A 13,295-nucleotide genomic window follows, 5' to 3' on the forward strand; every position below is an offset into this window, starting at 1 on the left:
GGCCAGACTCTGGGTAATTTATGATGGCTGGGAATATAACTTTAGAACGTTAGAGGAGGCAAATTACTTTATCAGGAGCCATAAGCTGGAGGAGAGATGAGAGGTGGTATGGGATAGAGGAGCTAAGTTGGTGAAAGTTGGCATTTGCTGTTGTTCTGGGTTGCAGATTGTGGGGAGATTCTAAGAAGCTGTAAGTTTGTACGGGGGAGGGTCTTTCTCTACCCCCTCCCACCTTTTGGTTTTGGGAAATTGTTTTTTTTGGTGATTTTTCATGTAAGGGCTATGTTCCTTGGGGCTCTTTGGTTGGATTGACGGTTTTGATGTTTCTTAGGTGGTTGGGGACCTGTTGAAAAGGCTAAGGTGCGGTTTGTAGGGGGAGGGGTGGGGAGTGTGTAAGGAAGCCTTTGGGTGGGAGTCATCACACTACAAGATGTGCCTTGGTGAGTCCGCACCTGGAACATTGTGTGCAATCTTGATCTCCTTATCTGAGGAAAAATGTTCATGCTGTAGAGGGAGTGCAGCAAAGGTTTAACAGACTGATTCGTGGGATGGCAGGACTGACGTATGAGGAGAGATTGCGTTGGTTAGTATTATATTTTCGCTGAAATTTAGAAGAATGAGGGGGTATCTCCTAGAAACATATAAAACTCTTGCAGGATTAGACAGGGTAGATGCAGAAAGAATGTTGCTGATGGTGTTGGGTGTCCAGGACCAGGGGTCACAACCTGAGGACACTGGGTAAACCTTTTAGGACAAAGATGAGGAGAAATGTTGTTATCCAGAGAGTGGTGAATCTGTGGGATTCACTACCACAGAAATCAGTTGAGGCCAAACATTATGTTTTCAAGAAGAGAGTAATTTAGCTTTTGGGGCAAAAGGGATCAAAGGATATGGGGGGAAGGTGGAATTAGACTGCTGAGTTGGATGATCAGCCATGATCATAATGAATGATGTAGCAGGCTCGAAGGGTAAAATGGTCTCCTCCTGCTCCTATTTTCTATGTTTCTATGTAATGCTATCAGATTGATGATATTTTGATCTATTCTGCCTAAGTGCTATTTATTATTTTCCTGCATTTCCTATTAATATCAGGACAGTAATGAGCTCAATGAACTCTGCAAACCTGAGGCACAGCTGGGTCTTGACATACGCCTGAAAACCAAGAAGGCTCCAAGGTCAAAGTTCCTCCTTGTTCATTTCCACGGTGGAGGCTTTGTGGCCCAAACTTCAAAGTCACATGAGGTAAGATCCTGTCAAATTCTTTGGGTACAGCGCAGAGATAGATACGGAGAAAAAAAACCCTCTACGGTGTCCCCATCAAACACTCCCAGGACAGGTACAGCACGGGGGGTTAGATACAGAGTAAAGCTCCCTCTACACTGTCCCCATCAAACACTCCCACTACAGGTACAGCACGGGGTTAGATACAGAGTAAAGCTCCCTCTACACTGTCCCCATCAAACACTCCCACTACAGGTACAGCACAGGGGGTTAGATACAGAGTAAAGCTCTCCCAACACTGTCCACATCAAGTACTCCCAGCACAGGTACAGCACGGGGGGTTAGATACAGAGTAAAGCTCTCCCAACCCTGTCCGCATCAAGTACTCCCAGCACAGGTACAGCATGGGGTTAGATATAGAGTAAAGCTTCCTCTACACTGACCCCATCAAATACTCCCAAGGACAGGTACAGGGTCAGATATAGAGTAAAACTCCCTCTACGCTGTCCCCATCATACACTCCCACGACAAGTACTGCGCAGGGTTAGATACAGAGTAAAGTTATTTTATTTACATATATTCATTCAAGGGATGTGGGTATTGTTGGCCAGACCAACATTTATTCCCCATTTATTGCCCAATCCAAAGATGTGCAGGTTGGGTGAATTGGCCATGAAAAATTGTCCAAAATTCTTTGATTAACCTAGGACAAAAGTTTGGCGCAACATCGTGGGCCAAAGGGCCTGTTCTGTGCTGTATTTCTCTATCTATCTATCTATCTATCCCTTAGTGCCACTTTAGAAGGTAGTGGTAAGCTGTCTTCTTGAATCGCTGCAGTCCATGTGGCGTAGGTACACCCACAATGCTGTTGGGGAGGGAGTTCCAGAATTTTTGACCCAGCGATAGTGAAGGAATTGCTGATATATTTCAAGGTCAGGATGGTAAGTGACTTGGAGGCAAACATACAAATGGTGTTGTTCCCATCTATCTCCTGCATTTGTGCTTCTAGATAGTAGTGCTCATGGGTTTGGAAGGTGCTGCCTAAGGAAACTTGGTGAGTTCTTGCAGTGCATCTTGTAGATGGTATGCACTGCTGCTATTGTCCGTTGGTGGTGGAGGGAGGGATATTCATGGAAGGGGCTCAATCAAGTGGGACTGCTTTGTCCTGAATGGTGTTGAGCTTCTTGAGTGTTGTTGGAGCTGCACTCATCCAGGCAAGTGGAGAGTATTCCATTATACTCCTGACTTGTGCCTCATACATAGTGAACAAGCTTTGGGGAGTCAAGAGGCAAGTTACTTGCCACATGATTCCTAACTGCTGAATTGCTCCAATTCTCCTTGCTAAACCCAATGTGGTATTTAAAATTCACATGAATGCATATAAGATTTTAAATGTTTATATTTTAAGTTCTATTATTATACTTGTTTTATACTTGTCTAATGTTTGTTGTTCACTATTCAGAGATTGAGGTCTCCACTGACCACCTCCCCAGTGCACCACCAATCTCTCTGCTGGACACAATAGTGATGGTACCCTCTCTTTCTTTTTCCAGCCTTACATTGCTTGTCACCATAATAATGGTCTTCTCCCTCTTGGTACTGGATGCAACAATGGTGTTCCCCCTTACTCTCCCCCTTGGCCCCAAAGCTCCTCCTCGGTGTTGAGCCCCAAAGTGATGGTGATGTCTCCCCGTCAGTCAGTCATGCTCCTGTCCCAATGCTGTGTGCTGTGTTTCCTGTTGTCTGTCTCAACTCTGAATCTCTTTGTTTTGTTTAGGCTTACCTGAAGAGCTGGGCCCACGAGCTGGACTCACCAATCCTTTCCATCGATTACTCGCTTGCCCCTGAGGCTCCCTTTCCACGGGCTCTCGAAGAGTGCTTCTTTGCCTACTGCTGGGCAGTGAGGAACTGCCACCTCTTGGGTGCGTATGCCTGCCGCCAGAAGCTTCAGAGATATGTCACAGAGCGTGGCCAGTCAGGACACCAGGATTAGGGGACATTAGTACCATGGTTAACAGATTGTGAGGGGTTAGAAGAAGAGTGTAGTAAGAGAGGGGCGGATGGAGACTGCTCTCGACACTATCTCCGTCATCTGCGCAGGTTAAGCACAGAGATGGATACAGAGTAAAGCTACCTCAACACTTCTATGACAGGTACAGATCGGGGTTGGATACAGAGTAAAGCTCCCTCAACACTGTCCCTATCAAACACTCCCAGGACAGGTACAGCACGGGGTTAGATACAGAGAAAAGCTCCCTCTACACTGACCCCATCAAACACTCCTGGGACATCTGCAGCACAGCATTAAATACAGTGTAAAGCTCTCTTTACACTGTCCCCACCAAACACTCCCAGGACAGGCACATAACGGGGTTAGACAAAGCGTAAAGTTCCCTCTACACTGTCCCCACCAAACACTCCAGGACAGGTACAACACAGGGTTAGATACAGAGTAAAGCTCCCTCTACACTGTTCCCATCAAACACTCCCAGGACAGGTACAGCACAGGGTTAGATACAGAGTAAAGCTCCCTCTACACTGTCCCCATCAAACACTCCCAGGACAGGTACAGCACGAGGTTAGATACAGAGTAAAGCTCCCTCTACACTGTTCCCATCAAACACTCCCAGGACAGGTACAGCACGGGGTTAGATACAGAGTAAAGCTCCCTCTACACTGTCCCCATCAAACACTCCCAGGACAGGTACAGCACGAGGTTAGATACAGAGTAAAGCTCCCTCTACACTGTCCCCATCAAACACTCCCAGGACAGGTACAGCACAAGGTTAGATACAGAGTAAAGCTCCCTCTACACTGCCCCCATCAAACACTCCCAGGACAGGTACAGCACGAGGTTAGATACAGGGTAAAGCTCCCTCTACACTGTTGTGTTATATTTCTGTTTGTGATTTCTAGACAGGAACAGACTTGAGGACAGAGACAGGCTATTAAAGTAGACCAGTAGATTGGCAGATAAAGTTTGATGCAGCAAAGTGTGAGGAGCTGGGCAGGAAATATAAAGAAAATGTACACTGTTAAAGATGATGCAGAAATATAGAAGCTTCACAGTGTCTTTAAGTAAGTGGTAGCAGGATAACTTGAGTTTTTTTTAAAATCAGGTGTAGTTCTTGGCTTTACTAATGGGGACAGAGTACAAAAGCTGGGAGGTTTCACTAAATCCTTACAAAACTCTCTTCGGACCTCAGTTGGAGTATTGTGGTCAATTCTGGGCTCAACATTTCAGAATGGAATGTCAAGTCCTTGGGGAGAATGCAAACAAGACTCACCAGGATGGGGGATCTTCAGTTAACTTGTACAGGCTGGGATTCTTCTCCTTGGAGCAGAGAAGTTTGGGTGGTGTGATTTAATAAATGTGGCCAAAATCACAGGGGTTTGGATCGAGTCAATAAGGAGAAACCACCTCCAGTGGCAGGAGGGTGGGGAACCAGAGCGACACAGATCGAAGCTAATCAGCTGAAGGGGAAGATGGTGGCGGCGCGGTGGCACAATGGTTAGCACTGTTGCTTCATGGCGCCGAGGACCAGGCTTCAATTCTGGCCTCTGGTCACTGTGCAAATGGAGTTTGCACATTCTCCCCGTGCCTGTGGTCTCACCTCCACAACTCAAAAAAAATGTGCAGGGTAGGTGGATTGGTCATGCTAAATTGGCCCTTAATTGGGAATAAAAATAATTGGGTACTCTAATTTTTTTTGAAAAGGAAGGAGATGAGGAACAATGTTCCTATCTGGCAAGTGGTTGTGATCGGGAAGGCGCTGCCTCAAAGGGCGATAGAAGCAGACTCAATAGGAACTCTCAAACAAAATAAATACTGGGAGGTGAAAGAAAACTCACAGACTAAGAAGGGCTAACACCCAAGTGGACGAGACAAGAGAGAAGTGGGAGGAGAACTTGGGATTTGAAATAGGGTGGGGACTCTGGAGTGAAGCACCGCACAGGGTCAACTCCACTGGCCTTTGTCCCTACCGTTCTGCCAGGAAATCTAGGAAAGGCTGCCACCGCCTGAAAAACCCCTGTACTGATTCCCTCAGGGCAAATTTCACCCCCTCCAATTTGATAAACCCCGCCATATCGTTGATCCAGGCCTCCAACCCACACCCCCAAGAGCACCCTGTCCTGGACCCCACCTGGGGGCAACAGAGGGAACCCCACCACCTGCCGCCTGGCAAATACCCTTACCTGCATACACCTAAAAATGTTCCCCGGGGGGAGCCCGAATTTCCCCTCTAACTCACCCAGACTCGCAAACTTCCCGTCTACAAACAGGTCCCTCAACCTCCTAACACCTGCCCTGTGCCAACTCAGAAACCCGCCATCGATTCTCCCTGGAAAAAAACGGTGGTTCCCCCGTATCGGGGACCCCATTGCGACCTCCACCTCCCCCCTGTGCCGTCTCAATTGCCCCCAAATTTTGAGGGTAGCCGCCACCACTGGGCTCGTGGTATACCTTGTTGGAGGGAGCGGCAACGGCGCCGTTACCAGCGCCTCCAGGCTCGTATCCGCATAGGACGCCATCTCCATCCTCTTCCATGCTGCCCCTTCCCTGTCCATTACCCACTTACGCACCATCACTGCATTGGCAGCCCAATAGTACCCACAGAGGTTGGGCAGCGCCAGCCCCCCCCCCTATCCCTGCCCCACTCCAAAAACACCCTTCTCACCCTCGGAGTCCCATGCGCTCATACAAATCCTGTAATACTCCTGTTGACCCTCCTAAAAAAGGCCTTCGGGATAAGGATGGGGAGGCACTGGAACAGGAACAAAAACCTCGGGAGCACCGTCACCTTGACTAACTGCACCCTGCCCGCCAGCGACAGCGGCAACATGTCCCATCTTTTAAACTCCTCCTCCATTTGCTCTACCAGCCTTGTAAGATTAAGTTTGTGTAGGGCCCCCCAGCTCCTGGCCACCTGGACTCCCAGGTACCTAAAGCTCCTCTCCGCCCTTTTTAGTGGGAGCCTACCAATCCCCTCCTCCTGATCTCCCGGGTGCATGATCAACAGCTCGCTCTTATCCAGGTTGAGCTTGTACCCCGAGAAGTCCCTAAATTCCCTGAGAATCTTCTTCACCTCCGGCATTCCCCCCACTGGGTCCGCCACATATAGCAATAAGTCATCCGCATAAAGCGACACTCGGTGCTCCTCCCCACCCCGCACCAGTCCCCTCCAGTTCCTCGACTCCCTCAACGCCATGGCCAGGGGTTCGATTGCCAATGCAAAGAGCAAGGGGGACAAGGGACCCCCCTGTCTCGTCCCTCGGTATAACCGAAAGTACTCCGATCTCCTCCTATTCGTGGCCACGCTCGCCTTCGGGGCCTCATATAACAAACTCACCCATCTACATTTAACAGCGAGATCGGCCTGTATGACCCACACTGCAGGGGGTCCTTGTCCCGCTTAAGGATCAAGGAAACCAGCGCCCGGGACATAGTCGGGGGCAAAGCCCCCCCACCTCCCTTGCCTCGTTAAAGGTCCTAACCAACAGGGGGCCCAGCAGGTCTGCATACATTTTATAGAATTCGACCGGGAACCCATCCGACCCCGGCGCCTTCCCCGACTGCATGCTCCCTATCCCTTTGACCAGCTCCTCCAGCTCAATCGGTGCCCCCAGTCCCTCCACCTGCCCCTCCTCCACCTTCGGGAATCTCAGCCGGTCCAAGAAGCGCCCCATTCCCCTCCCTCCGCTGGGGGTTCCGACCAATACAATTCCCCGTAAAAGTCCCTGAAGACCCCATTGATGTCTACCCCCCTTTGCACCACATTCCCTCCCCTGTCCTTAACTCCACCAATCTCCCTGGCCGCATCCTGCTTATGGAGCTGATGCGTCAGCATCCTACTTACCTTCTCCCCATATTCATACACCGCTCCCTGTGCCTTCCTCCACTGAGCTTCCACCTTTCTGGTGGTCAGTAAGTCGAACTTGGCCTGAAGACTACGCCGCTCCCCCAGCAGTCCCACATCCGGAGCCTCCGCGTATCTCCTATCCACCCTCACCAACTCCCCCGCCAGCCTCTCCCTCTCTCTCTGCTCTCTCCTCTCCCTATGGGCTCGGAAGGAGATCAACTCCCCTCTAATCACCGCCTTCAATGCCTCCCAGACCGTCCCCACTCGGACCTCCCCATTATTATTGGCCTCCAGGTACCTCTTGATACAACCTCGAACCCGCCCGGCCACCTCCTCGTCTGCCAGCAGCCCCACCTCCAAGCGCCAGAGCGGGTGCTGGTCTTTCTCCTCCTCCAGCTCGAGGTCCACTCAGTGCGGGGCATGATCCGAAATGACTATCGCCGAATATTCGGCATCCTCCATCCTCGAAATCAGCCCCCTGCTCATAAAAAAAAAAAAATTTGATCCGGGAATAGGCCTTATGCACATGGGAGAAGAATGAAAACTCCCTGGCCCTCGGCCTCCTAGCCACGTTACTCCCTCCATAGTACTCCCGGAAGCCAGCTGACTCCTGCTGACCCCGGCAACTCCTGCCACTCCTCCGATCCCTCCCAGCGTGGGGCTACCCCTCCTCCCCAGTGCCCACCAGCAGGCTCTCCTCCTCCCCTCCCGCTCTCACGCGGGAAAAAAGCCCGCGCTTCTCAGCTCCGACCCCGCCCCTATCAACCCTCAGCGCGGGAAAAAGCCCGTGCTTTCCACCTGCCCGACCCTGCCTCCTCTAAGGCAGCTCCCATTGTCGGCCCAAGTCCCTCGCAGGGCCCCAGCCCTCTTCCCACCATCAGCTCCCCACACTGCAAGTCTACCCCCCCGCCTCAAGCCCATCCACCGAACCCATGCAAAAAGACAGTGCCCCACCCGCCTTGAAAACAACACAGAACCAGCATAAACAGAAAGCCCCCCCTCAGAAAATAACACAGTTACATACAGACCCCCGCACCCAACCCTCAGTTTGAGTCCAACTTATCGGCCTGCACAAAGGCCCACTCCTCCTCCGGGGACTCGAAGTAAAAGTGTCGGTCCTTGTAGGTGACCCACAAACGCGCCGGCTGCAACATGCCAAACTTCACTCCTTTTCTGTGTAGCACCGCCTTCGTCCGGTTGTACCCGGCCCTCCGCTTAGCCACCTCCGCACTCCAGTCCTGGTAGATCCGCATCACCGCGTTCTCCCACCTGCTACTCCGCTCCTTCTTGGTCCACCTGAGCACACACTCCTGGTCAACGAACCGGTGGAACCGCACCAGCACCGCCCGTGGCGGCTCATTCGGTTTGGGCCTCCTTGCCAGTATTCTGTGGGCCCCCTCCAGCTCCAGGGGCCCCTGGAAGGACCCAGCTCCCATCAGCGAATTCAGCAGGACGACCACGTAGGCCCCCAGGTCTGACCCCTCCGGGAGGCCCAGGATCCGCAAATTTTTCCGCCTCGACCGGTTCTCCATTTCCTCGAACCGCTCCTGCCACTTTTTATGGAGTGCCTCATGCATCTCCACCTTTACCGCGAGGGCTGAGGCCTCATCCTCTCTTTCAGAGGCCTGCTGTCGGATCTCCCTGATTGCCACCCCCTGGGCTGTCTGAGTCTCCAGCAACTTGTCAATGGAAGCCTTCAACGGCTCTAGCAGCTCAGCTTTGAGCTCCCGAAAGCAGCGCTGGAGAGTCTCCTGCTGCTCCTGCGCCCACTACCTCCATCTCTAGGTCTCCACCGGCCGCCATCTTGTGCTTCTTCCCTCACTTTTTCTTTGGCGCTGCCACCGCTATCTTGCTCGCCCCACTCCTGGTCCAGGCCATATACCGATGGGGAACTGCTGCTGACTCCTTCCCACGTCGGGAATCGTCGAATAAGTACCGCTGGGGGCCCTAAATAGAGCCCAAACGTCCGTTCCTGGCGGGAGCTGCCGAACGTGCGGCTTAGCTCCGCATAGCCGCAACCAGAACGGACAACCTTCTTTTAGGTAATGTCCGAAATGGTGGGGATGAGGGTGAAGCTATGCCCGAGAGTGGCAGTTTTTGAGGTTTCGGAACAGCCAGATCTATTAATAGAATAGAACAGTACAGCACAGAACAGGCCCTTCGGCCCTCGATGTTGTGCCGAGCAATGATCACCCTACTTAAACCCACGTAACCCGTATACCCGTAACCCAACAATCCCCCCATTAACCTTACACTACGGGCAATTTAGCATGGCCAATCCACCTAACCCGCACATCTTTGGACTGTGGGAGGAAACCGGAGCACCCGGAGGAAACCCACGCACACACGGGGAGGACGTGCAGACTCCACACAGACAGTGACCCAGCCGGGAATCGAACCTGGGACCCTGGAGCTGTGAAGCATTGATGCTAACCACCATGCTACCGTGAGGCCCTTCTCTTCATGGGGAGGAGAGCAGACGCCCTTGCCTTTGCCTCCCTAATCGCCCGCCAGAGAATCCTGCTCGGCTGGCAATCAGCAGCACCACCCAAAGCTGTCCGACCTTTCAGAATTTCTCCAAATGGAGAAAATTAAATTTGCGGTCCAATGGTCGGAGGAGCCATTCACTCGGTTGTTCCAAGACTTGTTTGTAGGCAACAGCCAATAAGCCAAAAACAGAAGAGGGTAGTCACGATACAGCAAGGCGGGGAGGGGTATGTGGAGTGGTAGGGAGACATAGAACCCAACCATGTCCAACAAAAACACGTGACACGGCATCACACCAACGTAACTGGAGCAGGGTACAAAAACGGACGAGGGATAAGGGCACACTAGACGACCGGCGGGGTGGGGGGTGGGGAGTTGGCAGATTGGGAGGGGAAACAAGGGAACCAGCCAGAATAGAAAAACTAATGCAAGACGACTGATGTAAATTACAGAAACAGACTAATATAAGCAAATATTTTTCTTTACCCTTTGTCTCCTAATGTATGTCCACGCCTATCCTTGTTTTGTATACTACAAAAATCTCAATAAAACATTGAGAAAAAATAGAAAAATTACAGGACTGTGGGAAAAGAACAAGGAAGTGAGGTGAATGGAATAAATCTACCATATGGCCAGCGCAGGATTGACAGGCTGAATGGCGTGTGTGCTGGATCAATCTATGTTCTGTTTGCATATCTCTTTCTGTGTTGGCTTCTCTTTTTTCATGTTTGTTCTCTTTCTTTCTTTCTTTCTTGTCTTTCTGTCTGTCTTTCTTTCTTTCTTGTCAGCATCAACGGGGCAAGGTGGAGATGGTTAGCAGTTTCAAATTCCTGGGTGTACACATCTCCAAAAATCTGTCCTGGTCCACCCACGTCGACGCTACCACTAAGAAAGCACAACTGCACTTATACTTCCTCAGGAAACTAAGGAAATCCGGCATGTTCACATTAACCCGTACCAACTTATACAGATGCGCCATAGAAAGCATCCTATCGGGCTGCATCACAGCCTGGTATGGCAACTGCTCGGCCCAGGACCGCATAGGTCCTTCAGAGAGTCGTGAACACCGCCCAGTCCATCACACGAACCTGCCTCTCATCCATTGACTCCATTGAGCTGCTCGTAGAAAAATACTTTTCACTGTACCTCGATACACGTGACAATAAACAAATCCAATCCAATTCTTTCTTTCTCTCTCTTTCCTCCCTCTGTCTCTCTCTCACCTTTACCGTCCCTTCTTCCTCCTTTCCCTCTACCATCCCTTCCTCTCCTCCCAGCCATCATCTCCTCTTCGTTTCTTGGTGGGTGTAGTGAGTCTGTGGGTGGGGCAGCTCCCACTCTGCTTAGCTGACGTTTATCTGATGTGCAGGGCAATACCACCAACTGTTACCTGTGTGTTTTCGTTGTTGTTTTCCCTTATTCAGGTTCGACTGGAGAACGGATCTGTCTGGCAGGAGACAGCGCCGGAGGGAACCTCTGCATCACCGTGACCATGCGGGCCGTCTCCTACGGCATTCGGCTGCCTGATGGGATCATGGCAGCTTATCCTGCCACTCTGCTCCAAGCCAGTGCCTCCCCATCCCGTCTGCTCACCTTTATTGACCCCCTGCTGCCTCTCAGCGTCCTGTCCAAGTGCTTGAGTGCTTACGCAGGTAAGAGTCAAGATGTCTTGCCAGGTTAAATATTAGCGGATTACTTGGCGTCAGCTGTGAATCAACGAGTACCAATCTCTATTGCCTGGGAGTCAGAAGATCATGGGTTTGTGTACTGCTGGTGCGCTGCACTGTCAGAGGGTCAGTACTGAGGGTGTGCTGCACTGTCAGAGGGTCAGTACTGAGGGAGTGCTGCACTGTCAGAGGGTCAGTACTGAGGGAGCGCTGCTCAGTCAGAGGGTCAGTACTGAGGGTGTGCTGCACTGTAAGAGCGTCAGTACTGAGGGAGTGCTGCACTGTCAGAGGGTCAGTACTGAGGGAGTGCTGCACTGTCAAATGTTCAGTACAGAGGGAATGCTGCCCTGTGAGAAGGTCAGCACTGAGGGCGGCTGCACTGTCAGAGGGTCAGTAGTGAGGGAGTGCTGCACTGTCACAAGTTCAATACTGAAGGCGTGCTGCACTGTCAGAGGGTCAGTACTAAGGGAGCACTGCACTGTCAGGGCGTCAGTATTGAGGGAGTGCTACACTGTAGGAGTGTCAGTACTGAGGGAGTGCTGCACTGTCAGAGGGTCAGTACTGAGGGAGCGCTACACTGTAGGTGGGTCAGTACTGAGGGAGTGCTGCCCTGTCAGGGGGTCAGTACTGAGGGAGTGCAGCACAGTCGGAGGGTCAGTGCTGAGGGACTGCTGCATACAAGAGTGAAACTTTCGTCAGTTCACACCGGCAGGATCTTCCAATCCCACTGAGGGTGCAGCCTGCTCCGGACATCGTGGTGGCCTAGAATGTACAGTACAGAAGGAGGCCATTCGGCCCATCGAGTCTGCACTGGCTCTTGGAAAGAGCACCCTACCCAAGGTCAACACCTCCACCCTATCCCCATAACCCAGTAACCCCACCCAACACTAAGGGCAATTTTGGACACTACGGGCAATTTATCATGGCCAATACACCTAACCTGCACATCTTTGGACTGTGGGAGGAAACTGGAGCACCCGGAGGAAACCCACGCAGACACGGGGAGGATGTGCAGCCTCCACACAGACAGTGACCCAAGCCGGAATCGAACCTGGGACCCTGGAGCTGTGAAGCAATTGTGCTATCCACAATGCTACCGTGCTGCCGCGCATGTGGTGGATTTAATGGGAAATCCCATTGACAGTAACCCAATCAAAGATCCCGCCTTTGGCCAACAGCGGGCCGGCTCCTGCTGCCAAGAAACACTCTGCAGGGTGGTAAGAGTATCTCGCCCATCGGGTTTTACAGCACAGAAAGAGGCTCTTCGTCCCATCCTGTCTACGCCAGCCATCAAAACACCTAACTAATCTAATCCAGTTTTCCAGCGCTTGGTCCTTAGCCTTGTGTGCTATGGCATTTTAAGTGCTCATCTAAATGCTTTTTAACTGCTGCGAATGGTCATGCGAATGCCACATTCCCACCACCCTCTAGATGAAGACATTTTTCCATTGTCGGAAGAGGGAGTGCCACATTGAAAGGTGGGCCATTGAGCTATAAAAATGCAAGTCTTTACCGTACATGGAACAGGCAATAATTCTCCTGGAATGGTGACTATGATAGAGATGCCCCAGATAATTACGGGCACTGAGCCATCTAATTGGGTAAAAGGGCGCAAACCCAGAATTGGAGAATTACAACTGGGGCGTTGGGGAAGGGAGTAGATGTGTACCCCACCCGACTCCAGTTTGTTGTGTGTTGCAGGTACAGAGCCTACGTCGAATGCCTCCTCGAACATGGACAAGGTGGACACACTGGGCATGGTGCGGAATGACACAGCCGTGCTACTCCGTGACATCCGCCTGGGGGCCTCTGCCTGGTTCAACTCACTGCTGGACAATGGCAAGACCAGTGGCAAGAGCAGCAACAGACTTGGTATGTGTCTCTGCAGAGCTGTGTCAGATATAATCCTCCCTGTGGCTATAACCAACTCCTCCACTTCTGAAAACTGCCCCCGCTACATCTCCATCCCAAGCTCAATCCTGCCCTACACCGCACCTTATCTCTGGAAGATCCACTCGATTCACAGTACTTTCCTCTCTCTTTGCTCCTCTATCTCTGG

At 51.6% G+C, this 13,295-nt stretch overlaps 1 protein-coding gene across 4 annotated transcripts in view; it reads left to right on the forward strand.

Annotated features, from left to right (window-relative positions):
- The window catches only part of lipeb (lipase, hormone-sensitive b), a 125,761-nt gene that overhangs the window by 84,433 nt on the left and 28,033 nt on the right, over window positions 1–13,295 (forward strand). For all 4 annotated transcript variants that reach the window (XM_038813336.1, XM_038813339.1, XM_038813337.1 and 1 more), the window contains 4 exons: window positions 1,093–1,242; window positions 2,999–3,143; window positions 10,994–11,221; window positions 12,938–13,108. In XM_038813336.1, the coding sequence (XP_038669264.1) occupies window positions 1,093–1,242; window positions 2,999–3,143; window positions 10,994–11,221; window positions 12,938–13,108 (694 nt within the window). The remainder of the gene's footprint in view (window positions 1–1,092; window positions 1,243–2,998; window positions 3,144–10,993; window positions 11,222–12,937; window positions 13,109–13,295) is intronic.

Source organism: Scyliorhinus canicula, chromosome 12 (assembly GCF_902713615.1).
Source record: "Scyliorhinus canicula chromosome 12, sScyCan1.1, whole genome shotgun sequence".
NCBI classification, from domain to species: Eukaryota; Metazoa; Chordata; class Chondrichthyes; order Carcharhiniformes; family Scyliorhinidae; genus Scyliorhinus; species Scyliorhinus canicula.